Below are 22,547 nucleotides of genomic sequence, written 5' to 3' on the forward strand. Positions count from 1 at the left end.
TCTCTACTAAAAATACAAAAATTAGCTGGGCATGGTGGCGTGTGCCTGTAATCCCAGCTACTCAGGAGGCTGAGGCAGGAGAATAGCTTGAACCAGGGTGTCAGAGGTTGCAGTGAGCTGAGATCACACCACTGCACTCCAGCCTGGTGACAGAGCAAGACTCTGTCTAAAAAAAAAAAATAAAATAATAATAATAATAATAATAATTAGCTGAGCATGGTGATGCATGCCTGGAGTCCCAGGTACTCGGGAGGCTAATGTGGGAGGATCGCCTAAGCCTGTATCACACCACTCACTGTACTCCAGGTTGGGTAACAGAGCAAGATACTGTCTCCAAAAAAAAAAAAAACCAGTCATATTGAATTGAGGATTCACCCTAGTCCAGTAGGGCTTCACCTTGACTGACTACATCTACAATGACCCTATTTCCAAATAAGGTGGCATTCCGAGGTACTGGGAGTTAAGACTTCAACATGACTTTTGGGGGATACAACTCAACTCACAACGAAGCCACTGACACGACATGATATGACGCATGCCTGGTCTTACTTCTATATGCTCTGTAGGTTTTTTTTTTTATCTTTTGACAGGTTCTCATTCTGTCACCGAGGCTGCAGTGGAGTGACATGAACACAGCTCACTATAAACTCAACCTGCCAGGCTCAAGTGATCCTCCCACCTCAGCCTTCTGCGTAGCTGGGACTACAGGCCCATACCACCACACCCGGCCAACTTTTTTATTTTTTGTAGAGCTGGGGTTTTGCCATATTGCTCAGGCTGATCTCGAACTCCTGCGCTCCAGCCATCTGTTGACCTCAGCCTCCTAAGGTGCTAGAATTACAGGCATGAGCCACGACACATGACTATCTTTCTTTCTATTTTATCCACTTTTTCATTTCTGTCTTCTATGGCCAATACTGTCTTGTGCAGTTTGAATTTTGCCTTCCTTCTGTGGTATCATTAGTTCTCTACTGAGTCCTGTCAACTCCTGTGTCATCACTTCATGTTTTGCCATTTACTCCAGGAGTCTTTTGTATTTGAACTTTGTGTCTTCCTCCATAGAGGAGGTTATTTTGTTATGTTATTTAAATTCTGGTGGCATGTTTCATTACAAATTTCATCTGTCCCCTGTCAACGTTTTTTGGTCAGTGTCTTAGGGAAAAGATTAGTTTACTTTGTTGCTCCTTTCTTACATTTTAATTTTAATTATCTTCATATTAATCCTTTTTTGCTACTCATCAGTGAGTGGAGTTGGGCTAGTTCTAGAACAGCCATTTACATGAGATTACTTTTACTTGGGTGTGGGAGCGTGGGGGGTTCATTCTTCCAGCTAGTTATTTCTTCCCAATCCAAACGCTCTCTACTTTCAGGTGCCACAGATTGCCTGCTGCAAATAAAGCCAGTTGGAGTGCCTGTGCGGGCCCCACCTCCACAGCTTCTCTGAAGCACACCAAATCCAAGAGCCTGAAAAAGAGCCCTGCTCACCCTATTTCTGCACCTGCTGCGGCTCACGGGGAGACTTTTGCACCTCACGGCAGGTTCTTCACCTTCAGGACCGACACTGGAAAACTAAGTCCACATGAGACTTTGTTTTAAAAAAGACAAAAACAAAAACAGGCCAGGTGCAGTGGCTCATGCCCGTAATCTCAATATTTTGGGAGGCCGAAGTGGGAAGATCAGTTGAGGCCAGGAGTTCAAGACCAGCCCGGGCTACACAGTGAGACAGCCATCTCTACAAAAATAATATGAAAATCAGCTTAGCAGGCTGGGTGTGGTGGCTCACCCCTACAATCCCGGCACTTTGGGAGGCCAAGGCAGGCAGATCACTTGAGGTCAGGAGTTTGAGACCAGCCTGGCCAACATGGTGAAACCCTGTCTCTACCAAAAATACAAAAATTAGCCAGGCCTGATGGTGGGCGCACTTAATCCCAGTTACTCGGGAGGCTGAGGCAGGAGAATCACCTGAGCCTGGGAGGCAGAGGGTGTCATGAGCCAAGATGGTGCCAGTGCACTCCAGCCTGGGCAACAGAGTGAGACTCTGTTTCAAAAAAAATAAATAATAAAATAAAAATAGCTGGGCATAATGATGCCTACCTGCAGTCCCAGCTACTCAGGAGGCTAAGGTGGGAGGATCCTTATGCCCAGGAGTTCAAGGATGCAGTGAGCTATGATCATGCTACTGCACTCCAGCCGGGGTGACTGGGCAAGACCCTGTCTCTAAAAATACAACAAAAGCAAATAAAAACCAGAAGTGTTCACTAGCTGAGGACTAACTGTGGCACCAACACACCTCAGAACATCACATAGTATAGAGAAACAGTCACTTTTTCTGGTTTTTCATTTTCCTGACTTCTAAAGATGCTATGCCCTCAGGTCTGGTCCTTACACCACTTCTGTTCTCTATTTATACTACCTTCCACTCTCACAGCTCTAAAGAACATCTGCTTACAATTCCAAAATCTCTATCACCAGCATGGACTTCTATCTTCAATTCTAGAGCTGTATTACCTCAGAATTTTTGTTGTTGTTGTTGTTGTTGAGATGAACTTTTGCTCTTGTTGTCCAGGCTGGAGTGCAATGGCGCGATCTCGGCTCACTGCAACCTCCGCCTCCCAGGTTCAAGAGATTCTCCTGCCTCAGCCTCCCGAGTAGCCGGGATTACAGGCATGCGCCACCACATCCGGCTAATTTTGTGTTTTTAGTAGAGATGGGGTTTCTCCATGTTGGTCAGGCTGGTCTCAAACTCCTGACCTCAGGTGACCCAACCACCTCGGCCTCCCAAAGTGCTGGGATTACAGGTGTGAGCCACTGTGCCCGGCCTACTTCAGAATTTTACACTTCCACTTGGGTGTCCAACCACATAGATATTGCAAAAGTAAAACGACTGAAACTAACCTGATTTTTTTTCCTGCTCTTCTCAGAGCTTTCCTCATTTTACAATGCTCAGGTAAAATACAGGAGCTATCCTTGACTCCTCTCTTTCTCTCCATTCCATCAGAAAATTTTGTCAGCTGTACCTTCAAATTATATCCAGAATCCAAACACTTGTTAAGACATATGGGCAGGGTGTGGTGCTCATGCCTATAATACCAGCACTTTGTGAGGCTGAGGTGGGAATACTGCTTGAGCCCAAGAGTTCCAGATCAGCCTGGGCAACATGGCAAAACCCTGTCTCGACAAAAAAATACAAAACATGAGCTAAGCTTGAGCTTAGCTCTTAAGTAGTCCCAGCTACTCAGGAGGCTGAGGCAGGAGGATTGCTTGAGCCTGACAGGTTAAGGTTGCAGTGAGCTGAGACTGCACCACTACACTACAGCCTGGGTGACAGAGTGAAACCCTATTTCATTAAACAAACAAACAAAAAACACTACCTCCATGCAGGTTTAAGCCATGAAGACAGTTAACGGTTTTGTCAGCTCTCACTTGGGCTACCTGCTTCCACCCTTGCTCTGCTGCAGTTTATTCTCAGCACAGTAGCCAGAGTGACTCTTTTAAAATAAGTCAGATCATGTCACTCCTATGCCTTAACCCTCCAATGGCTCTCCGTCTTAGAATAAAATCCAAAGGCTTCTGAATAGCCCACAAGGCCCTAAATAATCCAGCTCTCAATGTCATCGCTAAGCCATCTTGTGCAACTCTCCCCTCTGGTTCCAGGCTAGTCTTCCTTCCTGGTCCTGTGATTCCGAATATATAGGTAGTCCTCAGTGAGCACGAAGCTCACACATGTAAATATCAGACACAGTCATGCAGCACATAAGGATGTTTCAATGAACAAGGGACCACGCACATGACAGTGGTCCCATAAGATTACAATTTCTGGCTGGGCACGATGGCTCACGCCTGTAAACCCGGCACTAGGGGAGGCTGAGGCGGGCAGATCACCTGAGGTCAGGAGTTCAAGATCAGCCTGACCAACATGGAGAAACCCTCTCTCTACTAAAAACACAAAATCAGCCAGGCGTGGTGGTGCATGCCTGTAATCCTAGCTACTCGGGAGGTTGAGGCAGGAGAATCGGTTGAACCCCAGAGGCAGAGGTTGTGTTGAGCCGAGATTGAGCTACTGCACTCTAGCCTGGGGCAGCAAGACCGAAACTCTGCCTCAAAGATAAATAAATAAATAAAGATTATAATTTCTATGTTTAGATACACAAATATGTACCACTGTGTTACCACTGCCTACAGTATTCAGTCAAGTCCTGTACAGGTTTTTAGCCTAGGAGCAACAGGTTGGACCATACAGTCTAGGTATGCAGTAGGCCATCCCATCTCGGTTCGTACAGGGACACTCATGATGTTCACACAACAATGAAATTGCCTACTGATGTGTCTCTCAGAACGTATCCCCATTGTTATGTGGCGAGCTCTACGGTCCCCACATCACCATGGAACTAACAGAGGCCCATGATGATCAGTAACCAATCACATCGCCTCTTAAGTCTGGTAATGACCAATCACTGACCATAAACAGTTCCGCATAAACAGTTCATCAAGCAAACAAAGCATGTTGTTGTGTTGCGCTGGCGTCCCAGTGATCAACCAATGTGAAATTTTAAGAAAACGGAAGACTGAATGTGAAAATGGGTCAACCAAGACGAAAACGCAGCAAAAGACCAAAAAGGGATGAGGCCAGAAGTGAAATTACACGTGATTTGAAGATTTCAAAATGGACCAGCAAAGAGAAAAAAGGAGAAGACCTACACTTGTAAAAAGCTGTATGGACCATATTGAAAAATGTACTGAATATAAAAAGGAAGGTAAAGTGGCTTTATATCATCTTTCGGTTTAAGCTGCAACAGGAAAGCCACTTAAGGCAGAAACAGAGTGTTTATTTCTATTTTGGACTGACAATAGTAATAACCAAAAAAATTACAATTATTCAAGGCTGAAGTGCTGAAGTTAGCTGCCACACTGAAAGAAAATGGTAATTAGGAAAATGAATTACTGCTAGTGAAGGCTGGTTTTAGCATTTCAGAAGTCAGTATGACTGTGAGTGGTGTTGAGTGAATCAGCAAACTGCCATCACACAGAAAGATGGTGCTATAAAGTGTGTACCCAGAGTCCAAGAAGAAGTGAAGGCAAAGTGGTTTTGAGGAAAAGGATGAAGAGGTCTCAGAAGTTATGCTGGCAAAAACCTTCACATTTAATGAAGTCTTGGAGATGTTCCACAACACTGAAGGGCAAAGGGTAAATGATGGAAATAGACCTCAACTTAGAGTTGTGATAATTTGCCAAAGTTCACGAGGCCAAGAGATAGAGACCATTCTGACCAGCATGGTGAAACTCCGTCTCTATTAAAAATACAAAAATTAGCTGGGTGTGGTGGCACACTCCAGTAGTCCCAGCTACTCAGGAGGCTGAGGCAAGAGAATCACTTGAACCCGGGAGGCGGAGGTTGCGGTGAGCGCCACTGCACTCCAGCCTGGTAACAGAGCAAGACTCTGTCTCAAAACAAACAAACAAAAAAAAGAATCTATCAATCTATCTACATGTGTATGCAGAAAAAGATATGGAAAGATACTTATCAGACCTATTATCCTGACCACAGAGGAAGTCTACAGGAAAAACAAACAAAACCCCAAAACTGTTACTGGTCAACATTATTCTAGGAAGTGGGATTGGCAATGTGGGTAGAGAATGAGACAATAATTTTTCACTTTATACTTTAAGTATTTTTATATTCTCTAATTACTTTTTCCAATATAGTATTACTTGTGGAATTAAGAAGAGAAAGAACACTGTCATAAGGCCGGGCATGGTGGTTCATGCTTATAATCCCAGCACTTTGGGAGGCTGACGCACGTGGATCACTTGAGGTCAGGAGTTTGAAACCAGCCTGGCTGACATGGCGAAATCCTGTCTCTACTTAAAATACAAAAAAAAAACAAAGCCAGGTATGGTGGCACATGCCTGTAATCCCAGCTACGCTGGAGAAGCAGGAGAAATCTCTTGAATTCTGGGAGATTTCAAGAATTGAAAGGCGGAAGCTGCAGTGAGCCGAGATTGTGCCACTGCACTCCAGCCTGGGCAACAGAGCAAAACTCTTGTCTCAAAAACAGAAAAAACAAAAATAAATACCATCACAATGTCATTTTTGAATGCCATAGCAACTGGGTGTTTGCTATAAGGCACATACAAAGTGTTTTAAATGTATCATTTTGCTTAAATACACAAAAATTCTATGAGGTAGATGTTATATGAATGCTCACTTTATAAATGAGGCAAATGGGAATCAGAGAGGTTGGAAAACGCATTCAGGTCATGCAGCTAGAAAGAGCATATAAGTTGGGATTGGTGGCACACTCCTACAGTCCCAGCTACTCAGGAGGCTAAGGCTTGTTACCTGAGCCCACGAGTTCAAGGCTGTCCTGTGTTACGATTTTCTATGATGATGGCTGAGAATAGCCACTGTACTCCAGCCTGGGCAACATAACCTAACAAGACTATGTCATGCAGGCATATTAGACTCCCTGCCACTGCAACGATGTGTGGTTAAAAGCCAGAGTGCTAAGAACACTTAGGTGCTCACCCTGCAGGCCTAGGTGACCCAGATGTACTCCGCACAGAGCTTTCCACTCGAGGACTAGCAACATCAGGAGGCTGAGGAGGAATGAGGGTTTTCCGAACCGCCATTCTGAAAGAGACAAGAGACAAACCCGGAAAATAGCAGTCCAAGGGCATTCAAGGGTAAGAAATACAAGATACGCATTTGTCAGGCATACCTAGGACTAAATAAAAGCCCTACATTGACCAAGTATTTTTAAAATGAATTTTTATTTTCTCGGGTACCAAAGACACATTACCAAAAAACCCAAATAGTACAAGTCTTAAAATAAAGAGCAGGTCCCTCCCCTATTGCTGCTCACTTCCTGTCAGGCTCCCTCCAAGAAGCAGCCATTGTGACTCTTTTAGCTGCTGCTGCTAGCATGCCACATCTCCCTTCTGCTGAATGTTATTCACACTGAAATCCGTATTAAGTGTTTACGATTATTATTACGCCTATGGTGTTTATAAAGACCTGGAAGCTAGGTGAAAAAACCTGATCCAGGAAGAGCTGGAGATCAATTGTGTTGTACAGCAGAGAGGCCACGTAAGGCTCTGATGGAGAATTAACCATCAGTTTAGCACTACGAAAACATGAGCAATCTTGACACATTTAGTTCGGTAAAGTGGTGGGAACAAATACCAGTTGAGAAGTGGATTTGAGAGAAAAAAACTAGACAATATACCAGTTTACAACACTTAATCACTAATGGATCCGGGTGCTGATCTTCAGAGCCACTAACATCTCAAAAAGGGTGACCATCAGACATTGTGTGTCTTCTGGTAAGTGACTAAATCACCGAACTATGAAGTAGTCTTGCCACAAGAAGCAATAAAAAAAAGAAAAATCAGATCAAACCTTCAGAGTCAAGTAACAACTTACAGAAAATGTGGAGGACAGAACAAGTGAAATTACACTATGGGTGCAGTAGGTTGAACTGAGTTCTTTAAGATATACGTAAGCCCCAATCTTTAGTAACTGTGAATGTGACTTTACTTAAAAAAAGGGCCTTTGCAAATGTAATTAAGGATCTCAAGATAAGAGATCCTTAATTACATTTGGATGTAGAGTTCTGGATGTAGAGTTTAGTTTAAGATCCAGTGACAAGTATCCTAGTAACAGAAAGGGAAGGGAGATTTGAGACACAGGTACAAGGGCAAGGCCATGTGATGACCGAGGCAGAGATTGGGATGCTGTGCCTGCAAGCCAAGGAACACAAAGATCAACAGCAGCCACTGGCAGCCAGCACGAGTAGATTCTCCCTGAGAACCTCCCGGGGAACCAACCCTGATGACACTTCATTTCAGATTTCTAGCTACTGGAACTATAAGATATACATGTCTGTTGCCTTAAGCCAGAAGATTTGTGGTAGTCTGTTACAACAGCCCTAGGAAATGAATACATTGGGGATGCTATCAACAAAATCCAGAGGGGGTACGGCCCAGAAGACCAAGTTTCTTCAACAAATAAACTGCAGGAAAAAAAAAAAGAGGAAACCTCAATAATAAAATGGTTTTAAAAGTCATATTAACTGATCACAATGTATGCATCTTATCAGAATACTCATTCAAATAAATAATATAAAATATGACAAATTGTGTGACATTTCAGACCACTGGAAACCTGAACAATGACTGGCTATTTGATATTAAGGGGTTATTGGTTTTTTAATGTTATGTATCTCTCCATAGGAACATGCTGAAATACATACAAATGAAATGACATGGTATCTAGGATTTGCTTCAAAATAATATGATAGGAGCGGGTAGGTAAGCATATAGGTGAAGCAAAATTGGCCAAGAGCTGATAAGCTGAGAACTAAAGTTGGGTGACAGGCATATATTCATACGCTCAAAAAAATTTTTCTTTTTTTTGAGACAGAGTCTCGCTCTGTTGTCCAGGCTGGAGTGTGGTGGAACGATCTCAGCTCACTGCAATCTCCGCCTCCTGGGTTCAAGTGATTCTCCCGCCTCAGCCTCCCAAGTAACCGGGACTACAGGCGCCCGCCACCACGCCCTAGCTACTTTTTGTATTTTTAGTAGAGACGGAGTTTCACCATGTTGGCCAGGCTAGTCTCGATCTCCTGACCTCAGATGATCTGCCTGCCTCGGCCTTCCAAAGTTGTCTTTTGATTTTCTTTTTCTCAAAAAAGGAGCAAGTTTGTTGACTAACAGTGAAGACGGAAGAAGCCTGGGAGTTGTGAAAGAAGGAAACGTAAAACAGTTATCTGGAGTGGTGCAGGAGAGTATACTTTGATGGGCTGCTTTAGGACCTTAGTGCATCTGTGAGGCTAAGCAAGGCCAGTTAGCTGGCAAGGTGGCTTTCTCTGCCACGATCTGCTGTACATGTGCCACATAAACAAAGCAGAAAATTGGACTTAAGTCTGGTTTTGACAAAGTGAAGTGAGGTGCGGGGTAAGGCAATGACTGCCAGTGACCACAGACTCTGAATCAGGAAGAGCAGGAAAAGATGCCATGAGAGGCAGGGAGGAACATGAAAAGGTGGATCAATGGACTGGAGGCTGTTGGGTTCCCTCTGGAGCTGGAGTTCCGTTGGGAGGGAGGTGGGAAGGAAGAAGATGGGTGAGGGGCATGGGAGTACACAGACAAGGTCAGGAAGGCTTACTGAGCTTATGTGCTAAGTGCTCACACTGGGGGCGGGGGGGAGTGGTGATGGCAGGAGAAGCATTCAAGCACCTGAGGGGCCAGGGAGCTGGAAAACCATTTCTGATCATTAAAGGTGAAGACAGGGTTCCACTATCACTAAAAAGTGCCAGACATCATGTCCTTCCAAAGGGCATACAGATACACCTACAAAATCTAACTTGACTCTCTAAGCCTGTAGATCTGCCCTGCCCAACAAGAAAGCCGTATGGTACTACTGAGCACCTGAAATGTGCCAAGTGCAACTCAGGAACAAAATTTTTAATGTCATTTCATTTTAATTAATTTGAATTTTATAATGGATACTTGATCCAGTTATTGAGAAACTTTTTATTGTCTGGAGTAACTTGGTTATGTGAAACTACTTTTTCAACTGTAGATTTTATGAAAACTAAATACAGATCAAGTGCTTTTGAGGAGACATGGTCTGAAAATGGCAGTGAGGCATGACAAGGACACCTAGCCTACCTCTAGGCTGAGTGACAGTAGGGATGTGGAAGAGAGGCAGGGACCACTTTAGACAGCTGTAGGGCAAGTTGAGTTCCTGAGGAAGAGCCAGGTTTAAAGCAAGAAGGCGTGGAGAAAGAAGGGACAAGGGCACAGGAGTGAAGGCTGGAGTGTGACGTGATGACAGGCTGTGAATTAGAGGGCACAGTACAAGCGTCTGTGGGAGGAAGTACGGGAGAAGCAGGAACATCTTTTTGTCTTCCAGTGCAGCAAAATTTCAAAATACTGGCCTGAGTTTATTGCATCCACTGAATACTGTGCAGAGCATTTCTGTAACCAGGAAACTCATTTCTTTCCATTTTGGTAATTTTCTATTACTTTATAACTCCTTACTTTGTAATGATCCCTGCTCCTTTTCTCTGATCTCTCTTGCTGAAACCCATTACCTGGAGGCTGGATTTCCTGAACTGGTTCTTTTTATTGTTGTTTTAAATTTTCTCCTGTCTTTTTCTCCAATTTTCTTGTCTTTTGGTTCTACGTTTGAGATTTCTTCAATTTTATCTTCCAACTCTTCTACTGATCTTTCAATTTCTGCTATCTTATTTTAGGACTGGTTCTTTTCTCCTCTGAATGTTCTTTTTGCATAGCACTGTGTTACTGTTTCATGGATGTAACCTTTTCTTTTGTCTTTCTGAAGCCATCACGGATAGTGTTTGCTTATCCTTGTTCATTTGTTTTGTGTTTTATTCTCCCTGCCAAGCCTCTACATCTTCCAAGGTGCTTTGGGCATGTATTTATTGTGGTTTCTGTCTCTCCCCATTAGAGGTCCCCTCAAATATGTGTCTATCTTTGGTTGTATGTTCACGATTCAGAGTGGGGGAGTGGGGAAGAGGGACTGAAATGCTGGCTGGGAGCTCTGAGCTCTGGAAGGGCATATCTACTATGAGGTTCACTGCAGGGTAATCTAACCCGGTCCTTAGGGAAGCCCTAGTGTCAGTATCTTTAGAGCTTCCCCTTGGGCGGCATAGACTCCCCAGAAGGAAAGCAGAGTCCTTTTCTCATTTTCTATCAAGAATCAAGTTCACCTGCCACAGTTCTATCAGCTGAAAGCAGGCAGTGGACTGGGAAGTGTTCAGCATTCCATACACTCATGGTGAGTCACAATTTCTTTCTGGTAAAATACCCATGACCTCCATAGTGCTGGGTGATCCTAGTGGACCATCTGCAGAGTCTGAACTTTCAGGCTCCTGCTGAAGTCGGGAAGGGGCAGTACACCACATGGCATAGGTAGAAAATGGGATTCTGGGCTCTAACTTTAACACTTTTCAAACTCAAAGGTTTCAACTTATCCTCCTTAAAAGAGAGAGCCCCTTCCTTCGCCCCCAGGATCTTCCTGGTGTTGGTCCTTTTGAAGATTTTCCAATTTTAAAGAGAATGGTTCTCAACTTTCCCCTATGCAAGCTTCACATTTAACTTTCTCAGAGCCAGGACGCCATCACGTGATGGTCTGCTTCCCAGCTTCAGTTGCTACTGTGTCCTCTCCTGTTCTCCCCATCCTTGTGTGTTTACAACATTTTTGAAAAAAAGTTATATAGGGTTATGAGAGGGAGAGATTTCAGACGTGTGTAATCAATCTGTCATCTTAACCACAAGCTTTGCCTTGTGCTTCTACTAATAAGGTAACTTTGTCACGGACTGACTTGTCCTTTAAAAAAGTACAAAGTATTCACAAGCAGCAAAGATAGGGACTCTGGTCTACGCACAGCTCTGTGGAAATAAAAACCCTGCAGGGACCCTAGTCCCAGCAATTTAAGTTTGCACTTGCTTTAATCTGTTGATGTTGATGCTATTAGCTCAGCTGAGCCACAGAAACTCTGCTCTCTGAAACATGTCTGCTCATCTCCCACCTCCAGAATGTGTAAGTTGAACAGCACAGCACATACCTTCCTGCCTATGATCCACCAACTGAAAAGCTTACATGGCAACACAAAACACTATCTGCTACTAAATATGACCCTTACTACACTTCAGAAATTGTCTGCCCACAGTGATTTAGAGGGGGAGCAGGGAAGTGCTGGAAAGGGGCAGGTCCCTGGTGAGGGCTCTACCCCCGGCCTGTGCCCACAGATCTAGGTGATGACAGGCATTTTTGTTTTCCTGCCCAAATGCTGCATTTCCCCCAGACCACCATGGCCTGCCACACCCTGATCCTGTGCCTGTAAAAACCTCTGAGACCCTAGCAGGCAGGCACGCAAGTGGCTGGACATCAAGAGGAACACATCGGCGAAGGAAGACACAAGACAAGCAGCTGGACGGCAAGAGGACGGCGAGGACAGCATGCCGGTGGGAGAGCACAGGACAGACGCTGGCACGCCAGCAGGCCCCCGACCAGCAGAACGACGCAGTTTGGCCAGGGCAGTCAGAGAGCCGGGGCCGTTCCAGCTCCCTTCTGGCTCCCCCATCTGCTGAGAGCTACTTCTACTCAGTAAAACCCTACACTCATTCTCCAAGCCCACGCGTGATCCCATTCTTCCAGTACACCAAGGCAAGAACCTTGGGAAACAGAAAGCCCTCTGACCTTGCCATAAGGCAGGGGTCTAATTGAGCTGGTTAATGCAAGTCATCTATGGATGGCTAAATGAAAAGAGCACTCTGTAACACATGCCCACGGGGGTTTCAGCTGTAAACATTCACCTCTAGACGATGCTGCAGGGTCAGAGCCCCACAGTCTGCCCGTCTGTATGCTCCTCTAGAGGTTGGAGCAGCAGGGCAATGAAGAAGCAAGTCACTCCCACTGTTGCACGCCCTGAGAGGGGTACGAGGGAACTTCTCCTGTTTCAACAGCAACAATTCATGCTGAATGAAGTATATAGTATGAGTTAATGTAACCACCTACATAAGCCCAAGAGTTAATTATAAACTACTTTAAAAGTTCTATGATTGAAGTTCTAGAACTAGAGACAATTAAAGCAGTATGCAACAGATGCTTACAAACTAACATCTCACTGACTCCAGGATTTGTTAAGATCTTACAGTCTCAGCTGGGTAAGGCTCTATTGAATAATCCTGTGGTCAAGCTGTTTTGGAGGAAATTTTAACATGCCACAGAAAATGAGAGATGAGTTTGATACCAGCATTAGATAAGAGTGACTATTCTGTATACCAGTTATATCCAGAACCAGAGATGTCATTTGGCACCACCAGGTCTACTCACCCATCTGTGGCAGGTTTCTTCCGGAGTATGCTTGGCCGTGGCGATGAGCCCTGGGCGGGAGCGTTAGTGCTAGCACTCTGGCTGTGGGTCTGCACCACGGTCGTTGCTGCTGGAGCAGCACTGAATGGATTGCTAATAGGGTTGGCCACAATTGTGGCTCCATCTGCCAACACCACTGCTAGAGGAGAGAAGCAACGGGAAAGAACATTGAAGAGAGGGAAACAACAGAAACAAAATGCCGCAGAAGACACAAATACAAACGACGAGACCACCAGAATTAGGGATCCATGTTCTAACTGTCCAGTTTCCAACTGATAAGGGACAGGAGCACAATGTCCATCTGACAAAGAGCAGACAGCTAAACGGGAGCAGTTACTAAGTCTACTGGTGCGTGATCCACACCATTATTTTTTCTTTTTCCTTTTTTTGAGAGAGAGTCTTGCTCTGTTGCCCAGGCTGGAGTGCAGTGGTGTGAATCATACCATTACTTTTTCCCGTCTTTTTATTTTTCAGAGAGTCTTGCTCTGTTGCCCAGGCTGGAGTGCAGTAGTGCAATCTCAGCTCACGGCAACCTCCACCTCCCAGGTTCAAGTGATTCTCCTGCCTTAACCACCAGAGTAGCTGGAATTACAGGCATGCACTGCCACATCTGGATAATTTTTGTATTTTTAGTAGAGGTGGGGTTTCACCATGTTGGCCAGGCTAGTCTCGAATTCGTGACCTTAAGTGATCCCCCTGCCTTGGCCTCCCAAAGTGCTCGGATTACAGGCATGAGCCACCGCGCCTGACCCATACCATTATTTTTTCTTTGCTCTATAATCACAGTTACTATTAAATGAGATAAGGTGAACAAAGTATATAGTATCTAGTATAGTCTCTCACTCGACTAGTTACTTCACATTTTTTACTGATTTTTTACTGATACAATTCTTACCATCATTGTAATTCCCATTTTAGAGAAGAAAACTGACAGACAGGAAAGACTTAATACAAGAGCCACAAATAGAAAACGCCATCTATCAGCCTGATAGCATGCTCCAATGTACACTTCAAGAAATGTACTCATTCAGTTTTTATAAAATACCAATCTCTCTGCCCTCAGTAATGGTACCCTCCCCATTCTATCCTTACAAACACATTCAACTAACAGATATTTTAACTATACACTTAAAGTGAGCATCAAAATACTGGTGAGCATGAGATCATAATCAGAAAATATCAGTGTCTGACAGTTTTTGACCTATAAAAATGGCCATTTCATAGGAGTCAACTTAATACCATGCGTTTTCTGGCAGGTGCCCTTAAAGATGTAGTACACCATCCTACCAGCTGGGTCACTATGGGTAAACCGCATCTCTCTCATAGACATTTAGTTTAGTAATAAAAAATCGGAGAGACTTTGCTTAAATAGTTGAACTGTCTACAGAACAATTAAATGCATAGCTCCAGCCAGGCACAGTGGCTCATGCCTGTAACCGCGGCACTTTGGGAGGACAGGGCTGAAGGATAGCTCGAACTCTGGAGTTTGAGACCAGCCTGGGGAATGAGCAAAATCCCGTTTCTACAAAAAATCAAAAATAATTAGCCGGGTGTGGTGGCATGCACTCGTAGTCCTTGCTACATGGGCGTCTGAGGCGTAAGGACTGCTTGAGCCCAGAAGGTCAAGGCTACAGTGAGCCATGATTGTACCACTGTACTACAGCTGGGCAACACAGTGAGTGAGACCCTGCCTAAAAAAAAAAAAAATCAGCACCTTGGCTGAGAAACAGCCATTTTGTTTTTTTAAACTACATCAGAGAAATGGCTAATTAATAATAATCCAAGTACATGGAATCTTAAATTCAGCTGAAAAAAAAAAACAACCCAGCTGGTGTAATGACTCATGCTTGTAATCCCAGCACTTTGGGAGGCCAAGAGGCCAAGGTGAGTAGACTGCTTGAGCCCAGGAGTTTGAGACCAGCCTGGGCAACACGACAAAACTCTGTCTCTATTAAAAATACAAAAATTAGCCGGGCGTGGTGGCACCTATAGACCTAGTTACTGAGGCGGCTGAGGTGGGAGGATCACTCGAGTCCAGGAGATTGAGGCTGTGCTGAGCCAAGATCACACACCACTGCACTCTAGCCTGGGTGACAGAGTGAGACTCTGTCTCTGTCTCAAAAAGATCTAAGTACAGTGACTTATTCCACTTTTCAAAATGTTATTCCACTAGTATTTCTTTTTAAGCATTCATAATATTAACTAACATCAGCATAAGATTTTACAGATTTATGTACAACTCTGAAGAAAATCTTCAATGAGAACACTACTTATAAGGTGAATTTTTTCCCACAACTAGGAGCTTTTAAAAAAGATAACACTTCTTATTATGTGCAAATGAATACTAGGGCTGCTGATGTTTATTATTTCTTTTCTTTTTTTTTTTTTGGAGACAGAGTCTCACTCTGTTGCCCAGGCTAGAGTGCAGTAGTGCAATCTCAGCTCACTCCGCCTCCCGGGTTCACACCATTCTCCTGCCTCAGCCTCCCGAGTAGCTGGGACTACAGGCGCCCGCCACCACACCTGGCTAATTTTTTTGTATTTTTAGTAGCGACGGGGTTTCACCATGTTATCCAGGATGGTCTCCATCTCCTAACCTCATGATCCACCCACCTCGGCCTCCCAAAGTGCTGGGATTACAGGCGTGAGGTATATTATTTCTAACGTTTACAGTGACCCTGAAATTTTAAGTTCTAAGCAGTTCATATTATTAATACAAAGAAACGAAGGCCTAGAGAAATTATAAGACGACAAAGCCAGTGGCAGAGAAAGGATTTAAACCAAATGTATTTCTTTTCTCCAAACCACCTTCTATGCAAAAATTTAAAATTACCTGAAGTCTTTCCTTCAGGCTGAGGCTGCTGAGTACCAATTGGTGCAGGCTGAAGCCCTTGTGTGTTGATTGGGGTTGCTGAGTGAATTCCCTGTGTGCCAAGTGGTGCGGGCTGTATCCCTGGGGTCCCAATGGGGGCCGGCTGGATGCCCTGGGTACTGATGGGTGCTGGCTGGATCCCTTGAATATGTCGAGCATGTGATGCATCCACTGTCATCAACTGCATGGGGTTTAGGTGGACGGTAGACGCTACCCCCACGCCAGTCTGAGCTGTGATGGCAGAGTTTGGAGCCTGAGCTGAAACTAAAAATGATGTAAAAGGTAACTAGAAGAAGGTTAGCTTCATTCCACACACTCCACATAAAGAGAAAAACACTAAAATAAACACAGATTTCTTCCACTGTATAAGATCTAAATTCATGGTTTGAAAAAAATAAATAAACAAACACTGTTACTTGAACCTTCATATACTTGGGATTGTTATTTCCTTTCACTTCCTACCAATATGATGTTGTCTTTCTGCAGATTACTAGAAACATGATAAAAACAAGAAAAAAGGCAATCAGCTATTCAATTGCAAATATTAGTCAGGCAACTGTGTTAAATAATTAATATAAAACGTCAGAAATACACCCAGGGGTCCCAGGTCAAGAACCTCTGCTTTACTTGATAGGGCCACCATCACAGGCAGTTTTGAAATATAGCAGTTATGAATATCAAATGGCATGTATCCACCAGAGAGAACAAGCAAGTGTCCTGTGCCCTACAAGGCAAACACCCCATCTGTGTATATTAAAAAAAAAAAAAAAAAAAGAGCATTCACAGAAAGCAACAAAAAAGGAGGAATTTCTCACTATCTGTGGAAAGAAAATAAACACAGAGGACTTTTTCCTTAGTCATCAAAACAATCCAGAGACGTAGGAACTTGTTTTCAAAGCCATTTAAATATCTTACACTTATAAGCTACCTTTTCCCTAAATAAACAAGTATCTTACAATGTTTGAAATTTTAGACCAGCACTGTTCAATGGCATATTGGGTCACTCACGCAACTTTAAATTTTCCAGTGGCTACAATAAAAAAGTAAAAAGAGCCCGGTGTGGTGATTTCTGCCTTTGATCCCAACATTTTGGGAGACTAAGATATGAAGAATGCTTGAACCCAGGAGTTGGAGACCAGCCTGTGCAACATAGCAAGACCCCATCTCTATAAAAAATTAAAGAATTAGCTTGGCATCATAACACACGCCTGTGGTTCCAGCTTGGCCCACCCTGGCCTCCCAAAGTGCTGGGATTACAGGCACGAGGTGTGTCAGGTTGAGATGGGAGGATTCCCTTGAACTCAGGAATCTGAGGAGGCAGTGAGGTATTATTGCACCACTGCACCCCAGCCAGAGTCTGACTGTCTCAAAGAGAAAAAAAAAAAAAGTTTGAAATAGGCCAGGAGCGGTGGCTCACGCCAATAATCCCACCACTTTGGGAGGTCGAGACGGGCGATCATTTGAGAGAAGCAGTTCTAAACCAGCCTGGTCAACAGGGTGAAACCTCACCCCTACTAAAAATACAAAAATTAGCTGGGTGTGGTCACACATGCCTATAATACCATCCACTGGGGACAGTGAAGCATGAGAATCGCTTGAAGCTTGGAGGCGGAAGTTGCAGTGAGCTGAGATCACGACACTACACTCTAGCCTGGGCAACAGAGTGAGACTCCGTCTCAAAAAAAAAAAAAAAAAGAAACAGGCCAAATTAATTTTGATCACATATTTTATTTAACCCAATATATTCAAAATATTACTATTTCAATATGTTATTAATAAACTTTTTTTTTTTTTGAGACAAGGGTCTCGCTTTCTTGCCTAGACTTGAGTGCAGCGGCGCAAACAACATGGCTCACTGCATCCTCAACCTCTTGGGGTCAAGCAATCCTCCTACCTCAGCCTCCCAAGCAGCTGGGACTACAGGCACGCACCACCATGCCTGGCTAATTTTTGTATTTTTGGTAGAGGTTAGGTCTCATCTAGCTTGATCTCAAACTCCTGGTCTCAAGCGATCCTTCCTCCTCAGCCTCCCAAAGTGCTAGGATTACAGGCGTGAGCCACTGCGCCTGGCCTAAAAATTCTTAACAAGATATTTCGCATTCTCTTTTCTAAACTATGTCTTCAATATCTAGGGTATATTTTACTCTTCGAGTACATCTCATGAATTTTTATCAGATGTGCTTAATCTGTATTTTGATTTCATAAAGCCTACAACTGAAAAAGTAGTTTTGCATTGCTAAGTTGTTCCAAACATACTTGAAATTTCTCAAAATTAAACAAAATTAACAATCGAGTTTTTCATGTACTAACCTACTTCAAGTGCTCTGTGGCCACACATGCCGCTGGCGGCCATACAGCACCGTGTGGCAGGAGGGCAATGCCCACAATCCAGGCAACAATAACACTTTCTTTTGTCTTTTTTTCTTTGTTTGTTTTCTGAGACAGGCTCTCACTTTGTTACCTAGGCTGGAGTGCAGTGGTGCCATCATGGCTCACTGCAGCTTCAACCTCCTAGGCTCGGGCAATCCTCCCACCTCAGCCTCCTCAGTAGTTGGGACTACAGGCATGCACCACCATGCCTGCCTAATTTTTAAATTTTTTGTAGAGATGGGGTCTCCCTATATTGACCAGGCTGGTCTCAAACTTCTGGGCTCAAGTGATCTGCCCACCATGGCCACCCAAAGTGCTGGGATTACAGGTATCAATCAGCCACAGTGCCCGGCCCCAGGCAATAAGGCTTTCTTTTTTATGAGACAGTCTCACTCTGTCACCCAGACTGGAGTGCAATGGTACAATCGTGGCTCACTGTAGCCTCTGCCTCCCAAGTTCAAGCGATTTTCCTGCTTTAGCCTCCCGAGTAGCTGGGATTACAGGCATGTGCCACCACACCTGGCTAATTTTGTATTTTTAGTAGAGATGGGGTTTCTCCGTGTTGGCCAGGCTAGTCTTGAACTCCTGACCTCAAGTGATCTGCCTGCCTTGGCCTCCCAAAGTGCAGGATTACAGGCATGAGCCACTGCGCCTGGCTGGAAATAAGGCTTTCTGACGCCCAGAGTGACCTGAGGGTCCCACAGGAAAAGATTACACAGACTCTGACATTTAAGGATTGTTTTTCCTGGATTAGCAAAAAGAACACTATTTACACGTCATGATGGTAAGAGGACAGCATAACTGAACTAAAAAACATGTAACTGTACACCAAATCCCTGTGACATGTAGTTTATCTATATAACAAACCTGCACAAGTACCACGGAACCTAAAGTAAAAGGTATTATAAACAAATCTTTATACATTTTTTAAAAATACAACCAATATTTGCATAAAACAATGGAAACCCTAAAAAATTGCAGCTCTATTCATTGTAACTACTGTCATTTTAAGGAGAAACAAAAATTGTTAACATGATTATCCTCAGGGTGGCATAATACTATGCAAATATCACTAACGAGTAACAACCTTTCATAGATCACAAAGATGATTATTTAAGACCTTCAAGCTTCACATTTTATCTGAATCTGAAAACAGAAGCTGAAATAATTAATCTCATACTAGAAATAACCCCTAATCAATTTCTACGTTATTGCTGGCAAAAATGAAACTGTGAAAAGTCATCTAAAAAGCAGGGTTCGTACCTGGATACTGTCGGATAGTGGACACGGAACTGGTGATTGGGGTGTAGGTATGTGCCGCCAGTGGGTATGCAGAAGGGGGGTAAGTTGGCAAAAAATACTGGAACTGAACGGGAACAGACGGTCTAGAGACAGAACAGATGATAGCAAACAAAATAGTCATTTTCTTCTTCACTTTCAAATGATCCTATCCCCCAGCTCCTCTTTGTATCAGAACTGCCAAACGAGCTTTGCTGAAATTGTGTCCCAAACAAGCTCTTACATCACAGGATACACACCAAGAATGCAAAATTAAAAAAACAAAAACAAAGTGGATACTATAAATACCTATATTAATAAATGTAAAAAACACAGATAATATTCTATGGGTGATTTTTGAGAATAAGTCTGAAAACCAATTCACAAAAACTCAGTAATCAAATCTTCCCTGCTCAATTCCTCATGAACTACACTCAACTCAAATTGGTTTTACTGGCCAGTTTCACTAAAAATACATAAATAATCCCAATTTCAGTTGAGCTACTTCAGAAACAATGGAAAGAAGAAATAAGATCCAACTTATTTTTATGTTTTCAGAGACAGGGTCTTGTTATGTTGCCCAGGCTGGAGCATAGTGGTTATTCAACAGCACAATCATGGCACACTACAACCTTGAACTCCTAGGTCCAATCAAGCCTCCTGCCTCAGCTGCCTGAATTCTGGGACGACAGACATGTGTCACTGTACCTGGCTCCTAGTTTATTTTTTGAGCTTAATATAGCCTTGATACTAATACTGGAACAGGAGAATAAGACAAAAGAAAGATTATAAACAAATCTAACTCACTACAACAACAAAAAATCCTACATAAAATTGAATTAAGTATCATATAAAGTTAAATACATCATAATCGAATAAAGTTTATCACAGGGAGAGAAATGCTTCAACATCAGAATGTCTATTCATGTTTTAGATAAATTTTAAAAATTAAAAGAGAATAATTTAAAACATAAAAGATAAAAATATTCTATAGCAGTCAATAGTTATTCATGATATAAATGCCTACGAAAATAGAAGTAGGCCATGCACAGTGGCTCATGCTTGCTATCCCAGCACTTTCGGAGACTGAGGCAGGTGAATCACTTGAGCTCAGGAGTTCGAGACCAGCCTGAGCACTCTGGGAGGCTGAGGCAGGCAGATTACTTGAGGTTAAAGTTCAAGACCAGCCTGGCCAACATGGCGAAACTCCATCTTCTACTAAAAATACAAAAATTAGCCAGGTTGGGCCGGGCGCGGTGGCTCAAGCCTGTAATCCCAGCACTTTGGGAGGCCGAGACAGGCAGATCACGAGGTCAGGAGATCGAGACCATCCTGGCTAACACGGTGGAACCCCATGTCTACTAAAAAATACAAAAAACTAGCCGGGCGAGGTGGCGGGCGCCTGTAGTCCCAGCTACTCCGGAAGCTGAGGCAGGAGAATGGCGTAAACCCAGGAGGCAGAGCTTGCAGTGAGCGCACTCCAGCCTGGGCGGCAGAGCGAGACTCCGTCTCAAAAAAAAAAAAAAAAAAAAAATTAGCCAGGTGTGGTGGTGCAGGCCTATAATCCCAGTTACTCAGAAGGCTGAGGCACGAGAATCACTTGAACCTAGGAGGTATGGATTGCAGTGAGCCGAGACTGCACCACTGCACTACAGCAGGCCTGGGCAACAGTGTGAGACCTCATCTCTACAAAAAATAAAAAAACTTAGCCAGGCATGATGGCATGTGCCTGTAGTCCCAGCTACTTGGGAGGCTGAGGTGGGAGGATCATTTGAGCCCAGAAGTCGAGGCTGCAGTGAGCTATCACAGTGCCACTGCACTCCAGCCTGGGCAACAGAGCAAGACGCTGTCTCAAAAACAAAACAAAAAAACAAATGAAAATGATAAGACCCTCTTGCTTTCCCCTCAAACTGTCCTTATTTGTAGGCAAAATAAACACACACATAGGAAATTTATAAATCTATAAACATTTAGAGCTAATTTACAGAATTATTTAGAGAATCTATAAACATTGAGAGCTAATAGGAGTATTCAACAAGGTGGATGGACATATCAATGTATCAAAATCTGTAAGCATTCCTAGACACAAACGATCAAATTAGCACACTTAACAATCATCTGCTTTTGAAATTACTTGTGTACACTGTACAGGGTACTTTACGGGAGAGGCAGATACAGACATGGAATGGGGGAAGCGATGGGGTTGAAGTAGAGGTATCAGTATGAACTCAAATGTTCTTAAAATATTATATACCTCCTAGCTCTGCCTGCTCAAAGGGCCTGGAAGAACGACAACCCATAGCAACAAGCAGGGCTAATGCCCAGGTCTTGGTTTGTAAATGACAAAGGGCTCCTTGGAGAAACAGCAGATTTCAGAGCCAGACAGATAAAGTTCAGTAGGAATCCAGAATATCTCGTCACGGAAAATAAGGAAGGGCTAGAACAGAGGGGACATGGCGAAATCCACAGAAGTAGACAGAAAGAACCCCCAAGGACCAAATGAGATCATTTGAGCCCCAAAATAGATGACAGCAATGGATTCTAATGAATGAAAGCAAATCCACAAGCCTGAGCCGATTAAAAAACAGTAAAATGCTCAACATAAAAAATAAATGGGGTGGGTAAGAGAAAGTCTCTTTACATCAGAATGCCAGCTAATACAGACAACGCGTTAGAAAAACTATTTTGCAACTATCATATTAGTAATTGATTCAGCCAAGAATTAATAATAGATCTACAACTATTGAATGAATGTTTACTGGAGAACAGGATAATTATACTCAGATACTTCCATATAGATTACCTGTTTACAAAGGAGAAAAACATGCCTTTCCAGTAGAAAAAAACTGGCAAACATCACCTTCACTAAGTAATGAATGTTAACATAACCAATACGGGGAAAACAGACCGCGTGAGCTCTGATGCAACGGGAAGAACACACTGCTTACCTGGTATAACCTGAATGTAACCATGAGGAAACAATGTGACAGTATCAAATTCCCCAAAACAACCAGCCTCTCCACACTCTTCAAAAATACCCATGAGTGGCCGGGCGCGGTGGCTCAAGCCTGTAATCCCAGCACTTTGGGAGGCCGAGATGGGCGGATCATGAGGTCAGGAGAT

At 43.5% G+C, this 22,547-nt stretch overlaps 1 protein-coding gene across 1 annotated transcript in view; it reads right to left on the minus strand.

The window, feature by feature from the left end:
- Window positions 1–22,547, minus strand: part of SAP130 (Sin3A-associated protein, 130kDa) — an 86,780-nt gene that overhangs the window by 28,983 nt on the left and 35,250 nt on the right. The window contains exons 12-15 of the mRNA XM_011941689.1: window positions 19,410–19,531; window positions 15,738–16,040; window positions 12,866–13,043; window positions 6,527–6,631 (exon numbers count right to left, since the gene is read on the minus strand). Coding sequence (XP_011797079.1) covers window positions 6,527–6,631; window positions 12,866–13,043; window positions 15,738–16,040; window positions 19,410–19,531 — 708 coding nt within the window. The remainder of the gene's footprint in view (window positions 1–6,526; window positions 6,632–12,865; window positions 13,044–15,737; window positions 16,041–19,409; window positions 19,532–22,547) is intronic.

Source organism: Colobus angolensis, unplaced genomic scaffold (assembly GCF_000951035.1).
Source record: "Colobus angolensis palliatus isolate OR3802 unplaced genomic scaffold, Cang.pa_1.0 Scaffold20, whole genome shotgun sequence".
NCBI classification, from domain to species: domain Eukaryota; kingdom Metazoa; phylum Chordata; class Mammalia; order Primates; family Cercopithecidae; genus Colobus; species Colobus angolensis.